At 41.3% G+C, this 27,998-nt stretch overlaps 2 protein-coding genes across 3 annotated transcripts in view; both read left to right on the plus strand.

The window, feature by feature from the left end:
• The first annotated feature begins 87 nt into the window (after nucleotides 1–87).
• Nucleotides 88–27,898, plus strand: drap1 (DR1-associated protein 1 (negative cofactor 2 alpha)). Of its 2 annotated transcripts, XR_003598079.1 has the most exons (8): nucleotides 88–346; nucleotides 833–905; nucleotides 1,968–2,061; nucleotides 2,152–2,277; nucleotides 3,154–3,244; nucleotides 3,347–3,435; nucleotides 4,437–4,695; nucleotides 27,880–27,898. XR_003598079.1 is itself a non-coding variant. In XM_028037744.1 (7 exons), the coding sequence occupies exons 1-7, from the start codon at nucleotides 305–307 to the stop codon at nucleotides 4,621–4,623; spliced, it is 702 nt and encodes a 233-aa protein (XP_027893545.1). In that variant the 5' UTR covers nucleotides 89–304; the 3' UTR covers nucleotides 4,624–6,573. The 2 variants fall into 2 exon arrangements, 1 of the variants encoding a protein (XP_027893545.1); XM_028037744.1 differs by lacking the exon at nucleotides 27,880–27,898 and having other exon boundaries at nucleotides 89–346; nucleotides 4,437–6,573.
• The window catches only part of LOC114157052 (mitogen-activated protein kinase kinase kinase 11), a 52,000-nt gene continuing 33,390 nt past the window's right edge, over nucleotides 9,389–27,998 (plus strand). The window contains exon 1 of the mRNA XM_028037743.1: nucleotides 9,389–11,328. Within this exon, the coding sequence (XP_027893544.1) occupies nucleotides 10,572–11,328 (757 nt within the window). The 5' untranslated portion in view covers nucleotides 9,389–10,571. The remainder of the gene's footprint in view (nucleotides 11,329–27,998) is intronic.

Consider the following 27,998-nt stretch of genomic DNA (forward strand, 5'->3'; position numbering starts at 1 on the left):
TTTTATTTAGCATATAAACATCAACTTCAAAAACAAACTGCATAACGCCTTCACTATATTTCTATGATTTATAGCTACCATATCGTAATGTAGAATGCGATTTTTTTTTCAGAGAAAAATGAGGAACAAACTCTGTTTGTTTGAGCCTGACGGGCGCTGAGACCCTGCGGAACCAAACTGACACGACTGACGACAACGTGCTAACAAGTTAGCCGGGACTGGAGGAGGATTGTATATGGTGTAGGCTTATAATTCCGAGCGTTTTTGTATTTTATTTTACTTTAGCTACAAAGTTTATTTAATTATGCCTAGCAAAAAGAAGAAATACAACGCCAGATTCCCTCCGGTGAGTTGAAAGCTTTATTTCTACCGGCGTCAGCACTAGCTAACTTTAGCTAACAGTGAAAATGAGAAGCTATTTGTTGTAGCTAAACTTGAGGGACTTCGGGTGTCTTTTATTGCCCAGAAAGCCCAAAAAACCCAAAGAGCTAGCGGAAAGTATTTGCTAAAGCAGTCAAACTTTTTTACGGATAAGTCGTAGGGTTCTCTGAATTAGCTAACTAACTTATGTTTCATGTTTTTATCCCAAGTTAGCTTGCAGGAGTCGTTGTTTTTAGCATGTGCAGCTAACCCAGGCTGAATCTTTTAGAGATGTTATTATTTGTACGTCTTCTGTGAGTGCATGAGGTGTCATGGTGCATCCTGCACATTCTGCTTAAGATCCGTAGTAAATTATCCGCCCAAAGTGTTCAAATGTAGTCATTTCAAAGGTAGCCATTTGAACACTTTGAGTGTTTGCATGGAAATAACATCAGATCTGTCCTTCTTCCAGGCGAGGATTAAGAAGATCATGCAGACAGATGAAGAAATAGGCAAGGTGGCTGCAGCAGTTCCCGTTATAATCTGTATCCTTCTGGCTTAAGGTGTCTGTATGCGAGATATTTGATAGTGTGCCTCCAAACGTTTTAAGTCGTTAGCCTTAAGGAAGGCTAATTGGCAGTAAGCAACTTTCACACCGCCAGAAAACTGTTTCTTTGCTGATATTACGTGTTGTTGAATGATGTAGCAGTTACATTAGCTAGAATAATTTTAGCTAAAGCACATACCCCTGAGTTTGTGTATCATTCGTTCTTTTTATGAGATCTTTATTTATTTCGAACAAGTAAAATGTCAGAAAAAGAAATAAGAAGAAAGCAAAACAGCATATAATAATAATTAAACATAAGAAAAAAGACAACACATCTATATATCCTCTACCCACAACTGTATATATTGCCCACTGTTGCCCATATTTGCACATGGGAGTGTAGTTTGTTTACTCATGTTACAATCTCTATGTTTTCAAAATTATATATACAGTAAGCACAAAATTTATTAGTATGAAGTCTGCATGATTTTTTACCATCTTCATCCTCCTGCATGATAATCCATATATACAGCTGCGTTCATGTTTAGCAAAACAACCAAAAGCGAAACATTTTTCTGTTCTGTATTTTTCAATTTACAATCAAGAAATAAAAAAGTCACCCTTTTTTGTTTGTGTTGCTTTTTGAATTGGGTACAAAAAAGGGCATATTTTTCAATTTTAGCCCTGGTTTAAAAAAATGGGGGAAAAAAATTGCTTTTCATTCATTTTATTTTCACCTCATTTGTTCCAGGTTATGCGTTCAGAACACATTCGGCTTTTAAAATATTTTTACAAACGACATGATGGGTTGCTTTGTTGTTTTTTTAAGCTCAAATATAAAATAGTGGAAACATGATGGGCTTTAACGTGATCAGAGTAATACCTGGTGAATGATTTTCGGTTCATGTAAAACTCGAGCAGTGAAATATTAATCTCAAATTCTGACTTAAATTGAAAACATGAAAAAAAAAAAGTTTTTCATGAACGAATTCAAAAAACCAACGACAAAAACCACGGATTGGGACCTGCAGCGGTTTATTTTCCTGAAGCGAAGCCTCAGCGAGAGCTCTGGAGCTTTTCCTGGAGTCGCTGCTGACGAAGGCCTGCCAGGTCACCCAGTCGAGGAACGCCAAAACCATGACGACGTCTCACCTGTGAGTTACTACATTCGGAACGGGTTTGCCGTAGGTCTTACAGGCTAGTGCTTGTTCTCTTTTAAAGCCCCTCGCATCTGTTTTTGGCAGGAAGCAGTGCATCGAGCTGGAGCAGCAGTTTGACTTCCTCAAAGACCTGGTGGCGACGGTGCCGGACATGCAGGGCGAGGGCGAGGAGAACCACACCGAGGCCGGAGGAGAAAAAGTACCTCGCAGGTAGTTCAGGGAGCCAACGCTCTATCAGGGTCAACAGAACAGACTGCTCAGAGTTAGGGAAAGTACTATAGAGTCAAAAACCATTCACTCGTGATAAATAAAAAATTGCGCCCCCTCATGGTGTTAGCACGTTATCTGTTACTTTAGTTCTGATTTCTTCTTTTTGTCTGTTATTTTTTTGGTTAAGGACAACAATTCCCTCCTGTTTTGCTTTTGGACAGTTGTTATAATGTGTAACCGTAGCAACAAGGTTTTTTTTCCCTGTAATTTACTGTTGGACACAGTTCATTCCCTGATCTATGACCCCATCTGTTAGCATGTTATGACTGCCGTGCAGAAACCGTCTTGGGTTAGGGGCCTCGTCTTGTTCGTTTTGACACTGACTGCTACTGGAGGCCCTTTCTGCCCACAGCATGGCCATTCATAATGGCTCTTTGAAGATACTTGATATGAGTTACGACAACTTTTTAATTTGTATTTCGGATTAAAAAAATGTACTTTTGGATTTAATTAAATATCAGCATAATATGTTAAATATGTCTTACAGTTGATTGGTTGACATTTTTCCACAAAGCAACTCCGACAGGGTTCGAAATAAGATTAAATACACTTTAAATATGGCTTTAGTTATGTTTTTTTTTTTTTTTTTAAACTGCAAATGTAAAAATTTGCTGACTTTATGTTGTGAAGTAACTTCTCTTTAATAAGCAGGTATTTGTTGTTTTAGTGTTCCAAAGTAGTTAATTTACTGAATTCACAAACTGAAAACTGAACTGTTTGAAAAAAGTTCCTGGAAGCAGCACCTACCTTCACTCTTCATTATAAAACCTATTTATTGATTCTTTTTTTCTTTACTTTAAAAAAAAAAATTTTTAGGGGACGAAAGCCAGGATCCGGTCGCAAGAACGGGGGAGCCGGCTCCAAAAGCAAAGACAAGAAGCTTTCTGGAACAGAGTCGGAGCAAGAGGTGGGAGATGATTTAAACAGCGATGTTTTAAGGCTTTGTGTTAGCGTTGGGAGGAACAACGGCAACAACACACTTTTGTGTTTTTTATGTCGGTGAAAACAGGAAGAATCCGAAGACAGCGAGACGTACGGAGACGAGGACGACGGCTCCCAGTCGAGCACAAACCAGCAGGCCGCGTCCATGTTCCACAGGTGATTAGACGAAGACGGCGTGCGTCGTCTGAAAGCTTGTCACTCCCGCAGCCCAGAGCGGCTGGAAAAGGTAGAGACGAGTGACCAGACAGGGAACAAAATGGAGGCGAATGACAGAACCGCTTGAAGTAATTAGGTGCTTAAATTAAAAGCACTTTAAATTAAAGTGCTTTTAATATACATTTTTTTCTACTTTTAAAGATGATTTATTAAACTTGAAGCAGAAATAATGTCAGGTCTCTATGGCTACTAAAAGCCCTCCATTAGAAGTACGAATTTGGACGTACAGGGTTGGAATCATTTCAGAAGTTTTTAAAGTGACATTATAATCCCAAACCAGTAGAGGGCGCTGTTTTCCCACTGGAATCAGAAAAAAACCATTTCTGTTGAGTTTAGACATGAGGATTTTCCTTATGGTAGGAAGAGACAAAAGAAGACAGTTTTCTCTAATGATGCTCACATATTTGAACTAGCCACATCCCGTGCAAAAGTTTTCATACCTCTTGAACTTTTCCACATTTGATTGATACAAGAAGATATCATTTTGCTTGATTCCTATAAAGAGTCTTGATGTGTGCTCTGTATAATTATTACTATTGTTCAGGGGAGGCGTTATGGAGAAAACAATCCAGACAGTTTTGGGGATTTTCAAACCTCGTTACATGGAATTCATCATGATGACAAGAAATCAAAATTGTTATTGCGATAAGAAATTGATCACGATAAGCGATACGATAAATGCCCACCCCTTTTAATATTATTGTTATAACCACATGGTTAATACGTTTCTTAGCATGTTATGTTGAGGAATGTAGAGCTGTACATTTTTCAATATTTTTACCCTCCAAAAATAAAAATCCTGAAAAGTGCAGCATGCATTTTTATGAACCTTCTTTGTCTTTTATACTGCTAAACAAAATTCATTGTAACATAAAGAGTTTGGAACCACCCTCAGCGGCCTATATCATACATTTTCTGCTTGTGCTCCCTCCCCTTCCCAGCTCAAACCCCCACTCCCAGTTCGGGAACACGGGCAACATGGCGACAGTGGCCAATCCGGCTCCGGCCCAGGGCACCATGACGTTCGCCCCTCATCCCTCCATGGTGAGCGTCGCTCTGCCCCCCCCAGCGCCCGCGCCGCACAAAAACGAGGAGGAGGAGGACGACGATGAAGACTATGACTCTTAGCTACCTCCCTCCCCTCCGCACCAACATCCTCTCTTTATCTCTCACACACACACAAACACACACACACACACAAACCCAGCATTATTTCCAGATGAAGTTGGCTCCCTGGTGGCTGCTGCGGCAGTGAAGAAGAGGACTCTTCATCTTCATCGCAGCCTGCTGACAGAAGAAAGCTGTAAGAGACAAAACCTTATTGTACATTAGGTGTTTTAATTTTTTTTTTAAAAAGCTTTTATTTTAATGTAGAGATTGGGGGGGGGGGTTATTTTTAAGCTAGGTCTTTGCTGTTTAGTTTTTTTTTTTTTTTTTTGGTCTTGACTAGTATAATACGGTGAGCCTCAGCAGACAGGATAGGTGTGGTTTATTTCACCTCACAGCTTTTTGTTTCTTTTTGCGCTTTTTTTTCCTTTCTTTTTTTTCTTCAAAAATTTCTCAGCATAATAAAAACAAACGCAGTTCCTCCTACCCAAAGAAAAATCACCTTTTCAAAGCTCGGGCTGATGGCCAGCCCAGCTGAGTTCTGAAGCGTGTATTTGGTGTCGTCTTTCAGCCGATTGTCGAGACGCCAGTTGCGTCGTTGCAGTCGCGCCTGATCTCAAGACGACAGAAAAGCAGTTGAATTTTTTTATTTATTTTTTTTCCTACCGTTTGTTTGCAACCCGCTGTTTGCTTTCGTTTCAAATTTAGTCTCTACTTTAAACTCAAAATTGATTTCAACCACATCAGCAGGGGGTAAAGATTTTGATCTGAGTGTGTTTTTATTATTTCACTTTACCATACATTTATTTGCCTGTAAAATACACAATGAACATTGGACCAGATGTTTTGTTTGTTTTTTTTTTTTTTTTTCTTTTAAAGTTTTTTTTTTTTTTCTGGCCACACCCTTCAACGTTCGCTCCTCTGTCTTTAACGTTCGTTTTTCCTTCTTTTAGATTCTTTATTTTAAACGAACGCAGAGGCGGAACTCCCATTTCCGCGCCGAGATTGTTGTAAAATGGTTGCGAGACAGTTTACTCTGTATTGTAAACTTTTAATGTTCTTTTTATTTTGTATGGGTGAAATAAAGTTCACATTTCAATTTAAAAAGAAAAACAGACAGCTGTTGGGGTTTCTTCGTTGTCGTGAATAGAAAAAAAACACAAGTTCACGTTACGTTCTGCTTAAATGTTGAAGTTTTTTTTCTTTTTTTTTTTATTTAACCGCAAAAAAAAAACAACGTTTTCATAAATGTTCCTCCTGAGTCGTACGCTAGAGAGTCAAGGCACCCAACAACCGGGACCTGCTTCTTCTTAAATTTCTATGTGGTTGTATAGTTTAAAAGTTCAGATAATTTTTCCACGTTGGTAGTGAAAATAATCGGCCAATGGAACAAGTAGTTTTTTAAAAATAAATATCAAACAATTATTGATTCTAGACAAGCACCTAAAAAAAGTTACTTGTAAGTGATCTTTGTCTCATTTCATGTTCACCAATGTGTCTACAAACTAGACCAAAAATACTTTGTTAGTTTTTGTTTTTGCAGCGTAGAATCAAGTTATGTTCCAAGAGAAACTTCTTCCACCAATCAGGACCTAGTTTTCTGTTGACCCGTGTATTTCCATTTTCCAGTGTGATGGAGCAACGTGCCAAATAGTTAAAACTTTTGGAACTCATGGCGTGGTTATTTAAACTTTTGTTTTTATATTAATATAACAACATGCACAACCCCCCCCCCCCCCCCCCCAAATAAAAAACAATGTTAAGGCAGATATGTTTAGTTAGGGCTATCAGCTGAGGCGTCCATCTTTAGAAATGGATGTTTGGTTCACTGGCTGGAAGTGGAAAAGTGAAACCCTGTGGCATCTTCTGGCAGAGTCGTCAAACTGCTTCCTCCTTCATTTCCCCGTTTCACAACAATACATCACATGATTTGTAATCCCTTGGCTCCGTTTTTGTTCCTCCCTCTTTTTTTTAAATTTTTTTATTTTTTTATGTTGCCTCCTCCCTGAATTTTGTAACGCGGAAAGGTTTCCATGGACGCGGCTTCACGTTCCGTGACTCACGCGGCCCTCTGGAAGACAATGCCTAGCATTTATCGGCAGCCTCTCCTCCTTGGGTATTTGAATCAGATTAAGTGCAAGACAGCACAGGTTGGGAGGAGAGCTGCTGTGTTGGAGTGTCGCGGGGGGTGGGGTGGGGGAGGCTCCCGCTTTGCCCTTCGGAGCGTCTTCAGCCCATTTCCTCTTCCCACTGCCATATTTGTTTGGTTAACCCCGTGCTTTTTACCACCCAACCAAAGAGGCGACTTGGATCTGGTGCCGCAAAAACAACTGCATCCTTCCTGCGCAAGAGTTGACTCAGCAGACTGGGAGGAAGGAGGAGCCTCGTTTGTGTGTTTGTGTGCGTGAGTGTGTGGTACGGAGCAGGGTGGGATCGGAGTTTGGGTGGTTGACTTTAGGATTGGTGTTCAGACAAAGAGCAGCACGGGGGAGGGAAGGGAAGGCAAGCCTGCAGAAGGAAGCGCACTGTTTCCACACAGCAGCCAACAGGGGCCAAAGGTGGCCCCTCTGATTCCCATCCGCTCCCATCAAGCTACTGTCTTCTAGGCTGTCTGCACTTTTTAAAAACAAGCGGAAATGTGAGGTAGGAAAAAACGAAAAAGAAATTCTTCACCATACGGCTGTCTAATTTAACGTGTATTTTATTGTTTTAAGCGTTAAGTCTGTTTGTTGTTCAGTTTGGTTGTTTGCTAATATGATATCAACAAACTTGCATGAAAACTTAAAAGTTTATATTGCCATAAATGGAAGAATTGGCACCAAGTCGACATGTTCCACATTTAAATTTGTATGCAGTTTTTATATGCATGTGCTTGATTAAAGTTTCTGGATAAAAATAGTGCTATAAAAATGTTTCCCTTCTGGATTTCTATACCTTTTTCTCAACTTGTCATGTTTTATTATGTGAAATCAACTTTTGAGTTTTACATCATGCAATTCTCTCATCAAATACATACCAAGAGGGTTGCTTTCATTTTTTTTCATGCATGTTTGAGAAATCCTTTAATCTCCATGGCAACCATTCAGCTGCGCAAAAACGCCTGGTTGGACCTAGCCCCGCCTTCAAGGACAAAGCTCCTCCTCTGAGCTGCAGTTTCCAAGCTTCCACCTCACTAAGCCTCTGTCTGCCTCCCGCCGCCGCAACTCCTTCAGACTAGCCAGCAGCAATTAGCAAACACCTAGTGGAACTGTGCATCAGCTGGGCTCATTGTGCGAGCTACTTCTCAGTGCAAATCTGGTGAAAAACGTTCAAGAACAACGTAGTGATGACTTCCTGAAGGCAGAGTTTCAGAAAGTGCAGGAGCTTTTAAAGAGACAGTGGCCCAATTTAAAAGGTGTTAATTTTCTTTGAGCTATCCCAAGAGATCCCAATAAATGAAAAAAGCGGAATGAGAATAATGCTTTTATGACTGGTGTAGGAAAATAAAATACATGAAAGAGTTTCAACATATTTCAGAAATAACCCCCAAAAATTGGGGCATATTTCAAATGCAATATATATCTTTTAGGACATTCTGTTCTTTAAAGTTTAACCAAACATTAAAGGTTCAAATGAGTAAGTCTTCCTGATTTCTAAATTGCTTTAAGCCTTTTTCCCCAGAGAGTTTATTATTCAACACGTGGTGTAAAAACTGGACAAACACGCACTAATGGTGTACTTTTCAAAATAAAAACAATTTTTAAAGAACCATAGCTGGGGTTTTTGCCCTTTAAATTACAATTTTGTGTTCCTTCTCTTTAAAAGTGGCTGCACAGTGGGGCAGTTGGTAGCACTGTTGCCTTGCAGCAAGAAGATCCTGGGTTCGATTCCCGGCCGGGGTCTTTCTGCATGGAGTTTGCATGTTCTCCCTGTGTGTGCGTGGGTTCTCTCCGGGCACTCCGGCTTCCTCCCACAGTCCAAAAACATGACTGTCAGGTTAATCTCTCTAAGTTCTCCATAAGTGTGTGTGTGCATGGTTGTTTGTCCTGTATGTCTCTGTGTTGCCCTGCGACAGACTGGTGACCTGTCCAGGATGAACCCTGCCTCTCGCCTGGAACGTAGCTGGAGATGGACACCAGCAACCCTCCCGACCCCATTAGGGACAAGGGTGTTAGAAAATGGATGGATGGATGGATGGATCTCTTTAAAAGTAACCATTCCCTTCTACACAAAAGTACCCAGACTCTCAGTCAGATTGTGTTTTTAGCAATATGTGTCACTAAATATGTGAGATGTGAATAAACAAGGATTTCAGTATGAAATATTTAAATGGAAATGGCTCCAACCAATTGGTTAAAAACAAACAAACAATAAGAACAAATTAGTGATAAATATTCTTTTTCACTTCATTTCAGCTGAATAAACATTTAATTAAGTGGTTTGTCTGTTTTCGAAGGTAAATTAAGGCAAATTTGGTTTCAGTAAGTACATATTATGTTTCAAATTGGTTGAACTCTTAATTTTTAATTATCAGTAATATCGGTGTAATTAGTAGATTTGAATAAGCTTTACTTCGTAACATTTATCAAATTTAACTGAACGTTCTTCAATTCTTTAAAAAAGAAACTTGATTTTCAAAGAGAAACTTGCCACTCACAAGATGGCGGAAGCCTTTTAGGTCTGGCAGTGTGCCGCCGTTCTACTTTTCGCCTGGCTTAAAGGCCCGTATTGATGAACTCTTATTTTGAAATCGGAAGTTTTGTATTTATTTAGTCCCCATTGGCGGAAGAGTGTCAGCTGACTTTGTTTCCTGTTGGGAGAGGAAAAGTTTTGAAACCCCACCCTCCGGCACAGCGGCTGCAAGCAGCGACGTTGGAGTGGTCCGAGGTGCTGGCAGCTGGAGGCTGACCGAGGAAGAGGAACGGAGTAAGAAGTTCTCACGGAACAGTTCTGCAGTCTGGACAACCGTCGTTATGAAGCGGAGCCCCGAAGAGACCCGGACTCGGCGCTGAACTCCCGACAAGAACTAAAGTTAACGGGAATAGTTTGTTTTTCTTTCTTTCGGTTTTTTTTTTTACCCCCCCTCCTCAGGACTGAAAAGCCAAGCAGGTTTGGAGAACTCTTCCTGTTCCCAGAGTCGGCGGCTCGCAGTTTATGTATGAGCGCCTTCATAACACAGCCAGCATGGATGTTGTGGCGCACGGGAATGCGGGATTTCCTGAGCGGTCACCGCAGTGTTGCGTTCAGGTGCACTTTCTGGGTCCTCGGGTTTAAATAATGAACAGTGGTCAGCGCTTGAAACTGGTCGTAAAACACTGGCTGGCTGGACTGAATGCTCCTTTTCCTGCTATTCTTCTCCTCCTCTCAGCGCTTCCTGCTTATGGTGGCCACTGCTCTTAACGGCTAAAAATACATAAAAACCCAATATGGACTATCAAGTGTGTGGGAAATGTTGATTTGGACTCTTGTCTGTAAGCGGGATAATTCCTGAACATTAATTTTGAACTTTGACTCTTCGGACTTGCTGCTCAACAGGTGGTTGTTCTGAGTGAGGAGGGGAAAGGAGGACAAATTCAGTCATAATGAGTTGATTCCAGAGTCTTTTAAACACAGGATGATGAGATGATAATCTATTCAAACCATGTGCGGGGAAACCACACACCACACCAATCTTTCAGAGAGTTAATCACTGCTGTTTTTTAGAGATTTGATAAATGCTACGAAAAGCAAACCGTCTGAGGACTGCCGAAATGGAAAGATTTGAGTTTAATCCCAGAACAAATGGAAGACATTTGGCTTTCATTTGTCCCTGAATCCTCTTGCGTAGCCCACCTGTTGGTCTGACTTTTGAACACACCTCATTGGTCCCTGATGAGACAACAACAAAGACAGGAAAGGGAGCAAGGTGCAATAAAGTACTCCTTTGTACTTTATTTTCAGACCCCTGGAGTGTGCAGTCGGATCCAGTCAGGCAATATAGTGGAGGTTCCATGGAGCCGCTGAAGAGCATATTCAGTCGTAGCTCGCTGTCGAACTGGAAGAACTTGGATCAGTCCCAAAAAGGGAACTTCACCAACCCTGTATGGACGGCCTTGTTCGACTATGAGGCCTCCTGTAAAGATGAGCTCACCTTGCGTAAAGGTGACCTGGTGGAGGTTCTCTCTCAGGACTCTGAGATATCTGGGGATGAGGGTTGGTGGGCAGGTAAGGTCAACAACAAGGTGGGCATCTTCCCATCCAACTACGGCTCCTTCAAGCCTAGTGGATATGCCAAGCTACCAGGTACCAGCGTGGTGGAGGAGCTAAACCATGCTGTGGTTGGCACCGTCGATCCCGCGGAAGTGGATTTCCGGGAGCTGAGCTTGGAGGAGGTGATTGGGGTTGGGGGCTTCGGGAAAGTGTATCGAGGTACATGGAGGGGCGAGCTGGTGGCTGTGAAGGCGGCCCGGCAAGACCCGGACGAGGACATCAGCGTGACGGCGCAGAATGTGAAGCAGGAAGCCCATTTGTTTGCCATGCTCACCCACCAGAACATCATTGCCCTGAAGGGGGTGTGCTTGCAGGAGCCCAACCTATGCCTCATTATGGAATATGCCTCGGGTGGGCCACTGAGCCGGGCACTGGCCGGCCGCCGCATCCCGCCTCACGTCCTGGTCAACTGGGCCGTGCAGATAGCAAGAGGAATGGTGTACCTGCACAATGAAGCCATCGTCCCTGTCATCCACCGGGATCTCAAATCCAACAACAGTAAGTCCTTAAAGTCTTTCAACTATAACACCCTGGTCTGCCCATCTGTGTCTAACTGGTGGATTTAAGGTTAGGGATATAATCATAGGGACCTTAGTGGTTTCTAAAAGGCCTTTAGGTGTTTATAAACCTGTCATGCAATAACGAATGAATGTTACCAGTTATAAGGTTTTAAAATTCTGGTTTTAAAACCAGAAAAAAAAAAGGTGTAATGCAGGTCTGCCCTTCTCCCACTTGTAGGTGTGGGTGGCTGAAAGCAAGTTCTAGGTGTCATTGTCAATCTTTCTCTGGTTTGTACATTTTTTCCTGTCACGCTAACCCTAACCTTTAAAACCAGAAAGAAATTCACACATGGAGTGAAGGGAGTGTCAGAAAAATGGGTGACAATGAGGAGGGTACTGCCACTGCTCCAGCAGGACTAACTGAATGACTCAATTACTCAAGAGAACATCGTCACGTTCCTCAGCTGATTGAAATAAGCGTCGTTCATGTGATTTTATGTTTGTTGAACCAGGGAAATATCATAAACCTGCAGGAGCTTGCTCAAGGCCCTCACAATTTTTCATTGTGGGTTGCTAATGCTTTTTTGCAGTAGCCCAATCACATGACTTGCAGGCCGACAAAAGCAGGCCTCAGTGATAGAGACCGCAAGGTCTTCGAGTGAGCCGTCGACGGGACGAGAATACTTTGCTGCCGAGCAAAGGTCAGGAAATGTTTCCGCATCAGCACCTTTGGGACTCATCCCTCAGACTTTGATACCTTAAGGAGGCGGCATGTCGGCGGAACACGTCTCTGCTGTTCCAGTACTTTTACCTTCAGTTTCTATCTTCCATCTATAGTTCACAGCGGTCGTCTCTATGGTGTTATCATTCCTTACTTTTACCGTTGTGCAGTTCTGTCATTTCCTGAGAAATACGGCTTTGACTGGTGAGGTTAACCCGCTTGACTCGAGTTGTGTTTATTGCACACTTTGAGGGGAGGAGGGCATTATGCAGCACATCCCTCCTCTCCTCCGTATGCATCAGTCTCAGTCGTCAGATCGTTGACATGATTGTCATCACAGGCGTCTTCGCCCTCCCTTATCTTTGCCTCCCCCTGTCAGGGTTTCTCTCCCAGATGAAAACTCATCTCCTGCAGGGCAGGAGAAGAAGAAGAAGCAGGGAATTATAATAATATGGTGTTTGTATATGGGGCAGGCCAGCTCCAACACAATCCCTCTCTGTGTGCGCCGCGAGATCATATCGCTCTCCTGCCGCCTCTTGTTTTTTAATTCTTCTCTTGAGCTTTTGTCCCCGGCCTGCCTCTACATGTCTCCATACAGACGTAGCCCCGTTGTGTCACTGAGCAACATCCTGTTGTGCTGGAGGAAGGATAGAAGAAAGATTAGTGGGGGTGGCGGGATCTCACCAAGACAATGTCTTTTTTTGTTGTCGTTTTTGTTTAATAGGTTTACTGATTGGTTTGACAAACAGGTGCAGGAGCATCGAAGGGGGATCTTTTAAAGGAAATAAAGCAGAGTTACTTGAATGATATGGTTTGTAGTTCAGCAAAAAAAAAAAAAAAAGATCAGCCTCTGAATGAGGTGTCAGTTCCTCAGAATATTGATGCAAGTTCTTCTTTCTTGAGGTGCCATTTTATTTCATAAATCCGTCACGCTCGTTTTGTCTCCTTTCTTTTATATCTGTATCCCCAAGTGAGCTGCATTGCAACATGGCAGCGACTTGTAAAGGAAATATTAAAAGATGCAGTCGACTGCAACGTTTTGTTTTTAGTCGTTGTTGTTGTTGTTGTTGTGATCTGGTCAATCGAAAACCACAGGTTAAGAAAATGACGAGCGCAGCATAAAAAAAGAGAACTTGGGGATAATTGGGCTCATCTGTCACAGTGATGGATGGAGGTGCAAAGTCATTATCCTCGCAGGGCTCATAAACAACACCCAAGAGTTGCTGTTGAAGCTAATGACCAGCAGAAGATGCTGATTAAACAGGAGTGTGCTGGAGAGGGTGCATTGTGGGGGCGCTTGGGTCGAAGCCAGAGGGCCATAACTTGAATTCCAGCGAACATGGACAAAGAGAAGAGAGTACAGGATTGTGTCTGGATGTGTGCAGAGGAGTTGTACTTTTGGCACGTTACAGTTTATTTCTGTGGGATTTTGAGACTTTGCATGAACTGGAATCCCTTTAAAGTCCCTTTGATGCGCACTGCCAATGAGGGGCCCTAAAAAAAGACATCTTTCTTAGAAATAAAACAGATTTTCTTTTTTTTTAAAAGCATATTCATTTGTAAAAATAAACACATCTCTAAAGCTAAAGAGCTGCTTTAAAACTATAATTGGTACATTTTAGACTCTATCCATGCAGATAATCTACCTAATAAACCTTATAATATCAGTTATACTTGTGTGAAAAACAGCAGAACAGCAAAAAGCATTTTGCCCAATTGAAAACTATGGATGCACCGATCCAATTTTTTTCACTACCGATACAGATATCTGAGATTTAGTAGCAGCTGATATCTTACCCGAAACAGAAGAACAATGCTGAATTGACTTAAATCACACTGTACTGAATTACAAATGTACTTGATGACTCAGCATCAGTCCAGGACGCTTAAATTCACCAATATCTTCACAAGCTTGGCCAGACATATTGACACAACACAAATTTAATTTGTTCACTCAATTCAATTAGGAGAATAACGGCCGATGTCAAACGAGTAATGAAGAAACTGAAACTGACGAAAAACAGTAGGTTGACAACCTTGGTCAAAAATGTAGAAATAAACTGCAACAAACCTTCTTTCAAATAGTTCAGAAAGTGCATTTAGGAATTCTAAGTGTAATGTAAGATAAATAATGAAGCATGATGTCGCTTAGAGTTAGACTGGACAGATCTGCCCAGTGGATCGGACACATTGTCACCGATACCCGACCTAGAAACGTTTTCCAATATCCCATCAGTACATTGCTATTGAAAACCACAACAAATGGTTCATTTTAATACATAAATATCACCAATAACATAATAATAACTGCTATAATCAAGTTACCCTTGATTGACTCTGCTTGATTGAAAGTATTAAAAAGTGATGAGTGCACCTGTAAATTGGAAGGCCAATAAATCAACCCTAATTTCCTTAATTTTGGGTGATTAGCCAATTCTTGGATGTGAAACCAACTTAGGCATGTATCCAACTTAGCAACTATCTTGTTTAATTTTCAGACCAAAAAAAAAATTGGTATCGGCCAAAATCGGAATCAACATTTCAGGCTTTTTAAAGATCAGAGATCTGCTAGAAAACTGCAATAGAAGCACCCTACCATTTCCCCCCCGTTAAATAAAGGCATCAAAGCTAAGACTCTTAACCTTGATGTAATACAGCACAGTCACCTTCACTAGATTACACAGCGTGCAGTGATGATTAGCTAAAAGGCGTCCAGCGAAACCAGTAGCTTGTTTTGAGTCATCTTGAATAAGTACATGGCGACAGTGTGGAGGAAGAACTTCCTTTAAACACAAGGAACCTTCCAGCAAAAAGAAAAAAAGTAAACATAAAGTGAAGCTAATTCATAAAGAGAAATGCTTGAAAATACATGTTGAAATTCAAGATGGCAGTGATGGCAGCTCCTTCAGACTAGCCAGCAGCAGATGGCAAACACCTGGTGGACCTGCACATCAGCGGAGCGTATTATACAAGCTACTTCTCAGTGCAACGTTGGTAAAAACGCTGTTAACCATGGAGGAGCCATGTTGTGACGACTTAATGAAAGGGGAGTTTCAGAAAGAACAGGAGCTTCTTAAAGAGACAGGCTCAGTTTCAAGGTGTTATTTTATGAAGTTAAATTATTTTAAGTCATGTTTTATACTTACAGCATTTTTTCTTAACACCTGAAGGTAACATAGTTATTTAATCGTGCTATAAAATAGCACTACATGCCTATTTTAAAACCTTCTTTTTGCATCTGTTTATGACAAAGGAACCAGCTCTGGCTTTTAGGTCATCTTTGCTTTGATTAGGAGACATAAAAACAGTCTTTATGTATGTTAAAACTATGGGCCACTGAGTCTCTAATCAGAAATAGATTATCAGTCTGCGATATGTTCTTCGTCCTTGCGTTTCACAACCCGTCAGGTTCAGCTGTGCTCTTTTCACCCTGTGTGTTTTACTTTATTTTTTTATTCCTGCACAAAGCCTTCATAGACCCAAAACCAGCTATATGCAACACCACAGCACATAAAACTCTGCAGAGAGCTTTAGTTAGAAATACCAGCGGGGGGGAAAAGCGCCAAGCTAAGCACTCTCTGGGCCGGCGCTTAGAGAGTTCTTTCTCAGGAAGAAGCCGCAGATAGATCTTGGATCAACACAGCCTTTTTTTTCTTTTTTTTTGCCGCGAGTGGACAAACATCTGATGCATCTCTTTACCAGCATGTTTTCATTCAGGGCCCCCAGTGTCCCACGATGTCACGCACTAAAAAAAAAAACAGCAAAACATCAATAGTGTGTGATGTTTTTTGCATGCATGTAGGGAATTGCTGTCCCTGCTTGTATTATGTTCTTGATACAAGATATTTAAGCATTTTCTTTCCCCTTTATGACTGTTTAAATTTAGCAAGTTAAATGTTGAGCTTATGTAGCGACGGGTTCCTTTGACGATCAAAAGTACACAAGGTTGCTTAAGGTAATTAGAGTTAAATAAGGTTGTGAAATGTATTCTCAAATTATGCGCAGGGCAAATCACATTGGCAGTAAATGAAGCACTAAAAAGAATAAATCCCACGTGTAACATAATCTGTACCAACCCACACGCGAGATACTGCCATCATAATTTTCTGTCCAATTTATGATCTTGGTTATTTTTGTCTTTAAGAATTTGACTTACTGTTACAGATTTTTGCTGCACTGAGAATATTTCTCTCAGCTTTTCGTCCGTGAGCGGACATTAAGCACTAAACCAAGTCTTTGAAATTTTTTTTTAAACTTTTAATCTGACTTAAGCATCTTCATATTACCAGTTAGAGCAGTTAGCGAGGTTAGCATTACAAAAACTCCAGTCTCCACGGGCCACAGCCGTCCGCTACTTGCTCAAATCTGTCAATACTTGAGATCCCTTCTAAAAATGGTTATAGCTGCTTATTTGAATACTTCAAACACCAAACGTACCATAAAATGTTTTAATACAGTGGAACACTACTTAGCGCTACAGTAAACCCAGGCTTTTTTGCGGTTTCAGGATTTACTAATTCATAAGTGTCTCTGTGGAACGTAACTCTAAATTATTTGCGGAAAATGAATTAATTCACATATTTTTCCAGAACATATCTAAAATGTCCTAAATTGAAATTCAACTTGGGAAGCTTAAGTGCCTGGATGCAATGCTACTTTACATGGCACTGGCTGGCATTTACAAAGCAGCCAGTCCAGGAGAGCCATTTATTTCGCCGATTGACTGTACCTTCAGTAGCGGCGATATGGATGACTGTAGAGATTAGCTTCTTCTGACCCATGACCTTAGATTTGCAGTCAGACACTCTCCTTGAACACTTTCTGATTAAAAAGCAGAATCAATGTCTCTATGAGTTATGACTCCTGGCAAACAGCAAAGTACCCCCACACCGTGTTTCACAGTTGATATAATTTTTTGTTTTTCTGAAATGCTGCACACTTTCCTAATAGTTCAAATAATAGTTTCCCCATCAAGATTTTTTTTCATCCAGTCTTTATTGCTGAGTCATGAACTCTGACATCAACTGAGCAAATGAGGCTTTAAAATAATTTCATAACCCTTTCTACACTGACGGATGGCTCTTTTTAAGATGTTCTTGAATTTCTATAGATTAAGGCGTGATGACGTGTTGCTGTTTAAGATCTCTTGGCCTCCTCCATGTTGTTGGACAGGTTCTATGTGAAGAATGTTTTTTATTATCATTTTTAGGTTTGTAGTTTCTAAAGAAATTAAACAAGAACATGTTCATTCCTGTTTTATCAAGACGGGAAACTATATTTTCACACAGGGCTGGGGGCTGTTGGAATAACTGCCCCCTCCCCCTCTTAATAATCTTAACCTTCATTTTAAATTAATGGGGTTTTTTCTGCTAATAGTTTGTTAGTTTGGAACTTTCAATTCAGCTCCATTCAGAATGATCAATCCCAAAAGGAACTCACATTTGTTTTCCTTTATTTTAATGCACTTAAAATATTTTTTTAAATGGTTGAATGCTACAAAAAAACCAACCTAAATTGAAGTAGATACTTTTTTCTTTCAAGGCACTGTAATTGTCACTATCACATCACCAGAACCCAGTGTTAAAGCTGAATATCACTTTTAAATGTCAAAAATGTCCTATTCCTCTGTCTTCTTCCTCACTTACACTCAAAACACTTTTATTTTTTTACTTAAAAATGTTGAAACTATTCATTTGGAAATTAATCTCACTACTTTTTTGACTGTGGGGTCAGAATTAATCAGACACTGTACTGCTGTTCATGTGAGAAACAATATCATGAAAACGGATGTGGACTTGGTCGTAGCTAGGCTAACAATTAGGCCTTTCAAAATAACACATTTTATTGGACGGTAAATTGACCCCGAAATCACTGAGTTAAACGACACTATTGTCATTTAAAGACCATTTTTAGGTCACATAGTGATAAAAGGCATAGAAAAAAAAAGTTTGCCCTCTGAAAAAACTTTCTTTTTGTGCAGAACATTCCACGATGGAACTGGAAGATATTTTAAATATCCAAAATAAAACGCAACAACCAATAACAATAAATAAAAAGGAAATAAAAACCACATGCAGCCAAATTAACAGATAAAAAGGATTATGATGTGCTTAAACAAAATCGAGGAACGAAATTAAGAAAATATTAATCATCATTGTCAAAACAATTAAGTAATGTACAGTATGTAATATATGTAAATATTGGCTGTCTACATAGGTCCAGTTTTTCAGATCGGTGCATTCTCGCAAATAAACAGTCGTTCTGACTTCTAAGGGGCCTGAAATGTATTTCTGGTGAATATTTATCTCGTCATGCCGGTAACATTTTGAAGGTTTTAAATATTTGGAAGCGGTCTTCCGTTATAGTTCTTTTACCCATTCTTTTGAGGTGGTTGAGGAGTCTCTGAGTGTTGGAAGTAGAAGTGCAAACAGGAACGCTCAAAAGATGCACTTCCTCAAGCTGCACAAGTACTTCTCAGAGGGGAAATTTCAATCACGGAGCTCTACTTCATACATCAGAACTTCGGCTCTGGCTCTGATCACTGCCTCGCTTCTAGGTCAAGCCGGTGGCAGACCTCCAAGCCGCCCTTTTGTGAAGTTTTGTAAGGAAGCGACCCTAATGAAGGTTAAATTTCAACACAGAAGCTCGGGGGGGCTTGTTAATAAATGACTACTTACACACAGACTTTCACCTGGTGGAGCGAATCATTTATAACCCCCTTCCTGACAGTGTTGAAGTGGCTACCGAGACACAGTCCTGCTTTGTGTGCATTCGGTTAGGCTTTGGATGATGGTTATGATGAAAAAGCAGGATAGAAGTTGGTTCTGTTTTTCTATGTAATCTGTGTCTCTGACTGTAAGATTGATTCCACAGTATTTAATGTACAAAGTATAGCTAAAAAAAATCCTAATATTGAAAAAGAAGTCTTCTAAGCTCCAGTTGTTTTTATATTTATCTGGCTTTTGTTTTATATAAAAAAAAAAAGTCGATGTTTTAGTCATCACGTATGCTTTCTTTTACTAAGTAGGGATCTTAAGGTAAGTACTAAAACCAGTTGAACATTGAGGTTTGACTCAACCCAATGCTTCCTTATTTGATTTGACCATCAAACCTGTTTTAAAATAAATTGCAGTTCATTCTCAGAGTTAAATGCTGGTTGCTGCTTCGGTGAACTGCTTCCTGTTTCCTTGTTTTAAGTGCGAAACACAGCAGGAAATGGGATTTAATGTTTGTGCTTAGAAGAACTCATATTTTTTTTTCTTTCAGTGGTTTGCTCATTTTTATAGTTTTTGTTTTTGTTGTTGTTTGTTTTGTTTTACTGGTCACTGCCACTTTTAAGTCTGACTGTCCGTTTCCGATTTTGGCTGATGCAGTTTACCGGTCCAGAACGTCCCCCACATACTTAGGCATACGGCACTCCACAGAGGTCAGCGCAGAATCAAACCGTCAGACACGTTCACGCAAAGGTCAACGATTTTACGCCAACAGTGTAGAGTGGCGTACATGCTAGGAAGCTTGTATCTATTCAGATTGTGCAGAAAGAAGGATTTTAACACAAGAAATGTGGACAGTCGGTATCCTCGACTATAAAATCTTGACTGTCCTGATCGGCCAATTCCGATTTCGACCAACTTTTATTTTTTTTTCTTTCTTCGTTTTTGTCTCTTAAGTCACTAAATACACAGCTACAAAGTTGCTAAGTTGGCAACAGTGGGGTGACTATTGCAAACAGTGCATGTTCAGACGTGACCCGGTGGGCAGGTCTGTCAGCCAGTACTTTCAAGGCAGAGCAAAAGGATACAGAAGCTGATTTTCAGACGCTTGCACTGGAAGAAGAGATCAGTTTCACACATTAGTGTCGGCCAACAGCTGAACTCTCAGTATTGAGGAATCGCTGCATCTGTTTTCTCACTTTGCATAGGTGTTGTTTTGAATGGTGCGTACCCATGTGACTTGCTTCTAAACAAGAAACTATGTTGTGTATTGATTAAATGTTGAATTCTGGTGGTCGCAATGGCGAGAACAAGAAAGTTTCCTTCTGTACTTCTTTCCCTCCACCTTTCCTTCCTGAATCTCAACGTTTTTTGGGGGTTTTTTTTTGCCCGCTACCAATTTCTAACAACATCCGAGAACTGCGACCTCAACCCGCTCTGCTTCCTTGCTATAAACACTCCTGCTCGTCCTGCCTGTCCACGAGAACTGGCTCCGATCCGATCGATGCGTCCAGAAATGGTTTGAAGCCGAGAGATCGGGCCGGATTCATTAGCCAGAGAAAACAAAGCTCACTTGTCAGAACTGGCCACGTTAAACACGGGGCAACATTGAGTGATGGATTTAGACCACACTTAAATTGGCAAACTAGATAGAGGAGACCAAACAAGCAGCTGAACAAAGAGGGTCTTACAGGAAACAAGATCCCCCCCCCCATCTCTCTCTCCCTTTGAAAACACAAGACGGATACTCTGCAACAGATCCAGATATTTTTTTTTTTTTGCTCAGGGATTTCAGACCGAATATGAAAATTATTTAAATTCGATTCCCACTTTTTTCCCCCCACCAGGGTAACATCAGATTGACTCTAAAATCTTCTGCTTATTTAAAAAAAAAAAAACCTCAGTTTGTCCCTGTTCCCTCTATTTAAACTCCCTGAGGCAGCTTAACACCACCCGGCACTCAGAGTACAACTTAGTGGAGCGAAGTGGAAACTCCAGCAGAGCAAGTGCTAGTTTCGCTGTGAGCTGACATCTTCTCAGCTATGATTATGTCCCGCAGCTCTGCCTTCCTTCCTTCCCTCTCTCACTCGCTCACTCCCCTGCCTGGTCAGGGGTTGCCAGACTTTCTGTCAGCCCATCGCCTCGTCGCCTCATGGGACAAAGCGCCCGTTCTTCCTGGGGAAAGCCCCCCGCCCCATCCACTCCACCCCGCCTGGATTCTGCTCTCGCCTACGAGTGCAGCGGGAAGAGGGGAGAAGGTAAAAGGGATCACGCGCAGCGGGAACTATCGCAGTGACATTTAGGGCGCATTCGCACCAGCCCTGTTTTAGTCCGGTTTAATCAACTCTAGTCAGTTTATCTAGAAAGTTCAGTTTGTTCAAACTCTTGTCCGTCGAAAACCCACAGCTCCGGGTAAATGGAACCAAAATAAACTGGCGAGTCTAGCGATAAAGGGAAAAATGTCTCGTGGTCTTTTACCAAAGACAAAGAAAAAATCCTACAACCACTAAAATCTGATGCGACACCACTTTTGTTTACATTTCGTTAAGAAGGAAGTTGCGTCCATATCTCCTTCGGAGGTTTTTATGCCGTTTCCTTCAGTAGCTCTTGGTGCAGCGCCACCACAGGCGAGGAGGTGAACAGATTTTTCAATTAGTTTGGCCTGTGTGGCTGGCAGATTTACGTGTGTGTGTTTAACAATCAAAGGACGTACCTAATAAAGTTGCCGTCGGAGGAATAGCCTAGTTGGAAATGAGATGAGGAGGTGAGGATGGATGCCGTAGAGAAGAATGTGCTGAGAGATGGAGACCCAGATCCAGATGTAGCTCCGTCCACGGAGAGGAGATCATTAAACGAGGTGCAGAGTGAAGAGGCACAGCGCTGACGTTTGGGTCTCAAAGGTGACTATGATTTCGCATGTTCAGCTCTGCCACGCGGCCTTGAGCAAGGTGGTGATCTTCTAGATTTTGCTCTGTGCGCTACAGTTTAGATGCTTTTGATGGACTCAGATTTTGCCGTAAACCACGTAGTGTTGCTGCCTGGACCACAGTTCATTTTAAAAAGGCGAGGCATATATTCAGATAAAAATATCAAAGCGATGCTTCGCCGTACAGATTCGGTCGGAACAGGCTGGGCTTTTCTTCTTGCCTTCGGTGAGGTTCTGTAAAGATTTGGCATGCTGTTCTAGGTTTTAGTTAGTTTGTCTTTAAGAAATATAAATAACAAAATACTTGATGTTGCCTCTTTTTTTTTTTGCATAAATTGAAAATGTATCTGAGACAGTATGTTATTATTTTAACAATTTTCTTTAAACAAAATAGTTTAAAACACTCCTTTAATCTGTTAATTTGCAACAGGGAGAGCAGTCTATATTACACAGCTCTGCAGTGTAAACTAAATATACAAGCAACATGCCCTTGATTTATAAATAATGAGATTTATTGCTTTCTATTAACCGTATATAACATCCAACAAACATTGGTACTGCAGAAGCAGCTTATTTCAACTTGTATCCATTTGAACAATAAGGTTGATTGAAAACGTCGTTTCTCCACGGTTCTGGCAATGACAGCACTTTTTTGCAGTTTATTGAACACTGAACTACCTTACCACCACTTTATCTACTAAAACATGTTCAAAAAGCTTTTGGCACTGTATCACAGCCTGTTATGTCACAGTCTTTTTGATACTGGCTGTTCAGACTAGGCCATAGGCTGGTTTTCAAACTACCTCTCTGGTGGGAAGCAGCTGTTAAACTCCACAATTGTTATCTTGTCTTGTTATCTTGACGTCAATTAGGGTGTGCCTCAAGGCTCTGAGTTGGGTCCTGCACTCTGCAATTTTAATTATAAATAAAATTGCCTAATGCATCTGGTACATCTCTATGCCGATGACTCAGTTGTTTGCTGTCGTGCAAACTGCTTTACCCTTGTTTTTGATTGCCTTCAGGCTGTTTTTGACATTATGAAGTCACTTTTGTTTTATCTGACATTGGTACTTAATACTGACAAATATAAAGGCAACTGAAACTAATTACAACAGGACCTGAAGCTGTGCAGCGCAATTGAATTAAAGACTTTTATTCAGTTCTATCTTGTCAATATAATTAGATGGATTTTAACAAGTTAACATGTTTTAGCATGTTGTAAATTTGTGTGTAGTATGTATATGTAAAACACGTAAATGGGAGTTATCTGTATAAATAAAGGTGTAATGGAAGAAACTACGGAAAAATCTTTTTGGACTGTGGGTCAAAATTGGAACGGTGAAAGTATGCCAGGGACATATTTATTTTTCAAAGTAAAAACACACACACAAAAAAAAGTACTTTGAATTCTTTTCCTTTTACATGATCAGTGTTAAATTATATTTTAATGTAATATTTTAATAAAACAAAGCATAAAATCATTGTAGATTGTAAAAAGAGTCTTGTTTTAATTAAAGAAAGGCACAGAAGTTCCTAACTTTTAGATTAGAATTTTCTATTTTTCTACCCGGAAAATGTTTCTAGTCTACTCCCAGCAACAAGGACTTTCTTCTGAAACCATTGCTGTATTTAGCCGAGCTTAATGTACAGGTGTGCCCAACAAATCTATTGAGTGAAAAGCCACTGTATGTTTTTGGCCTGACTTACTACGACATTAACATGAAACTACAAAAAAAACATGGCTAACAAAAGAAAAAAAACACTTTGTGTTGTACCCGATATTTCCCATTTAGGATTATATAATTTTTGAAAAATAAGTTTCCTTCTGGATCAGCTCTACTACATTTGCACCATTGTTGAACAGCAGTCAGGAGGCACGCAAAAATATCCCAATTATCACAGTGGACCTCCGGGACGCCCCCCCTCTGCCAAACAACATGTAAATGGTGAAAGTAAGATCAATATCAGGATAAAAAACAAAGGGAAAACAGCATTAATAAGGAGTTATGTAGCGAGGCGATGTGGCTCTGTTTGGGCCTCCTGTGGCTAACCTACAGTAACCAAGTACAACAACTTGGCAGCTGCCTCATACTAAGTTTTGAACAAGGTTTATAAATGGCAATTAGTGCTTTTGTAAGAGACTGAATGGTTCAAGGGATGTTGCACAATACAAGCCAAAAAATAAAATCACTCAAGACCTCAGCTGACTCGGATGCACACAAGGGCAACTGGGCTTTTACAATACGTGACTGCATGAGTTCAAAAGGTTTTAGGGAGTTTATGATCCAGCAGTGAATGCAGATAGATAAAGCAAAGCAAACTCGTCCTCTCACTCTAGCAAGCCTGGCGCAAGAGGAATATTCCAACAGGTTTCCGCTCTTTCCTTAGCGCCCCGCCTTAGTTTCCTTAGCGCCCCGCCAAAATTACACAAGAGTTTGTGAAGAGAAAACGAGAAACTAGGTATGTCGTTTGACTAGAAACGGAATACCTTTGTTGTTGTTTTGCTAAAGAGAAGGGAAGAAATGGTAAGTCCCCCCCCTTTCAGCAAAGCACAGGTAAACAAATATGTTGCATAAAAAAGCCATACTGGAAAATTTAGCTGGACTGGTATCTCAAAAATTGGCGTTTGCTCAAATAAGAGGTGTCTGATTGTTACCTCAAATATCAGGGGTTGTCACGTTAAAAAAACCCCTCAACATTTAGATATAAAAGTTTCTGTCTGCTCATGTTAAAGTCAGATTTTATCTTGAAGTTGTGGTTTTCTGTGCCGTTTCAGCTGGCTCATTAAACCAAAGACACTCGCCGGATCTCTGACTCGGAGTGTTTCTAGGAATGAGCGGTAATTAGTTTGAGTCAGCAACACCAAGCTTGCGTCTGGGCCGCGTTTGTGTATGAGGCCCTTCTATAACTGATGCTCCCTTGTTTCCGTGCAGCAAACAGTAACCAAACAGAGGCCCCGTTGCCATGGAGATGGTGTCACGGTGTTTTCTCTGTGGTGACATTGTTGATTTCCCCTCTCAATCAGGACGATGTTCTGTCTGGGCAAGACTGATCTGCTGATGATACTTGATGTTGCTCGCCGCCCCTTCTTTTGAAACGGCAGGTTTCCGTCTCTGTTTACCACTCTGGGAAACGCACAACAGACTGTTCCCACATTTCTTCCCAAAATGAAAGGAATGTGGGAGATAACAGAGGATGCAGGTGGAATCTCTTAAACAGCGTATAATGACTCAATATTGGACATGTCATTTGAAATTTTGGAAATCCTTTCTACAAAGAAAATACCACCTTATCTTCCGCCGTGGACCTTTGGAATTGTTTTGCACTTTAAAAGTTTCCCCGTGCTGATTTGACGATGTCAGCGGCATTTCGTTTTTATTTGGGTCAACGGCTGATTTGGACACAGTGCGTTGCCACATGCCGTCCAGTAAGCAGCTGACTAATGCAGCAGCCGCCATCCACGGTGGGAGTGGGGAGGGCTGGATGGGGGCGAACAAGGGCTGAACTGTGGATGCACTCTCTCTCTCCCTCTCTCTCTCTCTCTTCCTCTCCCTCTGCTCAGGAAGTGGGGGAAGAATGCGGCGTGTATGTGTGCTGAGATTGCTGAAATGCTTTCGCGTGTGTGTTTTGCTTCTCCTCTCGGCTGCACGCGGATGTTGCAGAAGCATGCGTGTCAGTTCGGAGACCAGGTAGACCACGTGCTTCCTGCTATTAGGGTCGCTTTAAGATGTATCAGTGGTAGTTTCCCCCCCCCCTTTTTTTTACAAGCTTTTATATTACTGAACAGATGTACATAAGAAGATACTTTCTCGCCTCTATTGAGACTTTACGATTAGACTTGGATGTACTGCCAGAGTCACTGACTGTCTGCCGTTTTTGATGCTTCAGCTGTCTCACCAGAGCAAACTCTGGGGTTTGGTCGTCACTTTTTCTGCTGTTTATCAGTGTGCTTAACTCTTCAGCTGCATCTTTTTCTCACACGCTGGGCCACTGTATGCAACTTCCTAGAAACGTTCACAGCAGTAAATGAGTTGATCTCCTTGGACTCAGCGATTGACATCGAGCGCTTTGATTGGTGGTACTGCAAAGAGTTGAATCTGCAGTTCAGCTGAAAAGCATCCATGCACAAAACAACACCAGCTTGTTAACATTTAAAAATATGGCAGTGGTTAAAAGGAGAAACTTCAATGTATTTTTCTTAGCATTTCAAGTGAGTAGTGTCCAAATTCTGGCAACTTGGCTAAAAATTGTCAAGTATAAAGTGCTTCTTTGACATGGTTGACAAACCAAAACATACTTTTTCACAGTCAAAGCAGCATCAAGCCATCTTTATGGTGGACAGAGGGGTGTTCTTTTTAAAAATATTTTCCCCCTCCGGATGTTGTAAGGAAACAACAGTTGGGTGATCAGTCTTTGACATCCTGATCTCTTCCTGTCTGACTTTCTGGACTCATGTGACCTCTCCTAACACGTGTTTACAAAACTAACATGGCTTATTTTATGCTCAAAGTTCAGAAAACACTGGGGAAGGCTTAAAACATATGTCTTTCAGTTTTTAATGTATAGTGTTGCCACTCTAGTTGGCCAAAATCCTTGACAGCCTGGCAAGCGAGGGTTGTGGTGGAAGCTGGGTGGTGGGGTGACTCTGTTTTATACTCCCCCCAACCCAAAGAGCAGGGCACAGAACCCATGACTCCGATGTAAAGGGGGATGCAAATGATCAAGACGTTTTTTCTTTTTCCTCATCCCCTCCACCAGAAGATCTTGATTTATTCTGACTGAAAGCCTTCATTAATCTTTTGCCTTTGCACCTTCAGCGGAACAGGGTGCATAAATTGGCCTTGAAATTAGATTGTGAAAGACCCAAGTCTCTTCATCGCCCCTCAAAGCTCCCACAAACACAGCAGACAACACAACTTCTTGTAATGCATTCCTTTGTGACGTCAAAGTCCCTGCCTCTGGGCTACGAGGCGCAGCACAGGATGCCTCAACAAGGGAGACAAAGGTGTCCGAGAGATGCAACGAGAAAAGATGAAACTCATATTAATGTGTGAAGAGAGTCTGGACAAAATCGATTTTTCTTTTCCATTGAAGTCTAAATGGGGGGGATGGGGAGGAAGAGCGGGGAAAGGCGCCAAGTGTGGAAAGTGACTCCAAATAGCTGGAGTCCTACTTCCCTATAATGAGTGATACTTTTCTTTGCTGCTTCTCCTTTGCGAGTTTGACAGCGAGTCGTGCCCTGAACGATGACCAGTCTGTCAGCAAAGAGGAAGAAAGACGCCACTCGCTCGCTTGCTCTGAGACATGTGATCCAGCATCAATGTCGAGCAGCAACCCCCATCCTCAGCGTTAGACTCTCTACTGAGACTTGCCCTGTCAGGACTGCACAACACTGATCATCGGCACATCTTTAAGGTCAAGTCTCCTGCAGGATATTTTTTACTGACATCGAAAAGCATCCTTAAAGCAAACATTTCCTCTGAAATAGTACTACAGATGCATCTTTTCCTTAGGGCTGTTGATGCAGAAGTACAGAGAAGGCCAGAGGGAGCTGGATCATGTTGCTCTTGTTGATCTTGGATCTTGTCGGACAAGATTTTAGATCTTGTTGATATAGAGAAAGTGTATGACCGGGTGCTAATAGAGGAGTTGTGATATTGCGTGAGGAGGTCTATAGTGGCAGAGAAGTTTGTTATTATTGTGGTGCAGGACATGCATAAGAGGCGTGAGACAGGTGTGCTGTAGGAGGCAGAACATCAAGGATCAGCTCTACGCCCCTTTGCTTGCTTTGGTGTTGGACAAACTGACAGTTGACTAAAGAAGGAGCATGATGGTTACAAATTTACAGTTTATAATGCTGCTGTGTTTTCACACCGTGATACTTGGGGGTTAGTCTGGTGAAAACGAGCCCCTTGTTCTACGTTTTGCTTTGTACTGAGAGTCTGAGCTCTGTTACTGAGAAATGATTGCTTACTGGAGGCATGGACTCTGTGGAAGGTTTAAATTTTACCCAGTCACTAATCTTTGTCCATGACGTATGTTAACATGCCAGTTCAGTGCTATGAAGCTTACCGGAAATCGGCTGCAGTGCGTTCTGATTTATTAAAGTAGTTGTTGTAAAAGGCCACTTAGCAACAGGCTGCATAAGGAAACAAGCAGATCAGTGATCCTGACCTGCCGCTAATCACGCACACACACACACACACACACACACAGAGTGTGGGTTGCTTTAGGAAAACACGCTTACTCTTAGCAAGTTTAGACCTTAACTTGTAGCTGTGCACCTAAAGTTTTAATTTATTAACTGT

Source organism: Xiphophorus couchianus, chromosome 14 (assembly GCF_001444195.1).
Source record: "Xiphophorus couchianus chromosome 14, X_couchianus-1.0, whole genome shotgun sequence".
Lineage (NCBI taxonomy): Eukaryota > Metazoa > Chordata > Actinopteri > Cyprinodontiformes > Poeciliidae > Xiphophorus > Xiphophorus couchianus.

Excerpts from the sequence above, each read along its gene's own strand:
- drap1 (XM_028037744.1), top strand. The coding sequence starts at position 305 with ATGCCTAGCAAAAAGAAGAAATACAACGCCAGATTCCCTCCG. Across the intron at positions 906-1,967 it reads AGCAGTTCCCGTTATAATCT|CGAGAGCTCTGGAGCTTTTC; the intron begins GTATCCTTCTGG and ends GCGAAGCCTCAG. Across the intron at positions 3,436-4,436 it reads GCCGCGTCCATGTTCCACAG|CTCAAACCCCCACTCCCAGT; the intron begins GTGATTAGACGA and ends TCCCCTTCCCAG.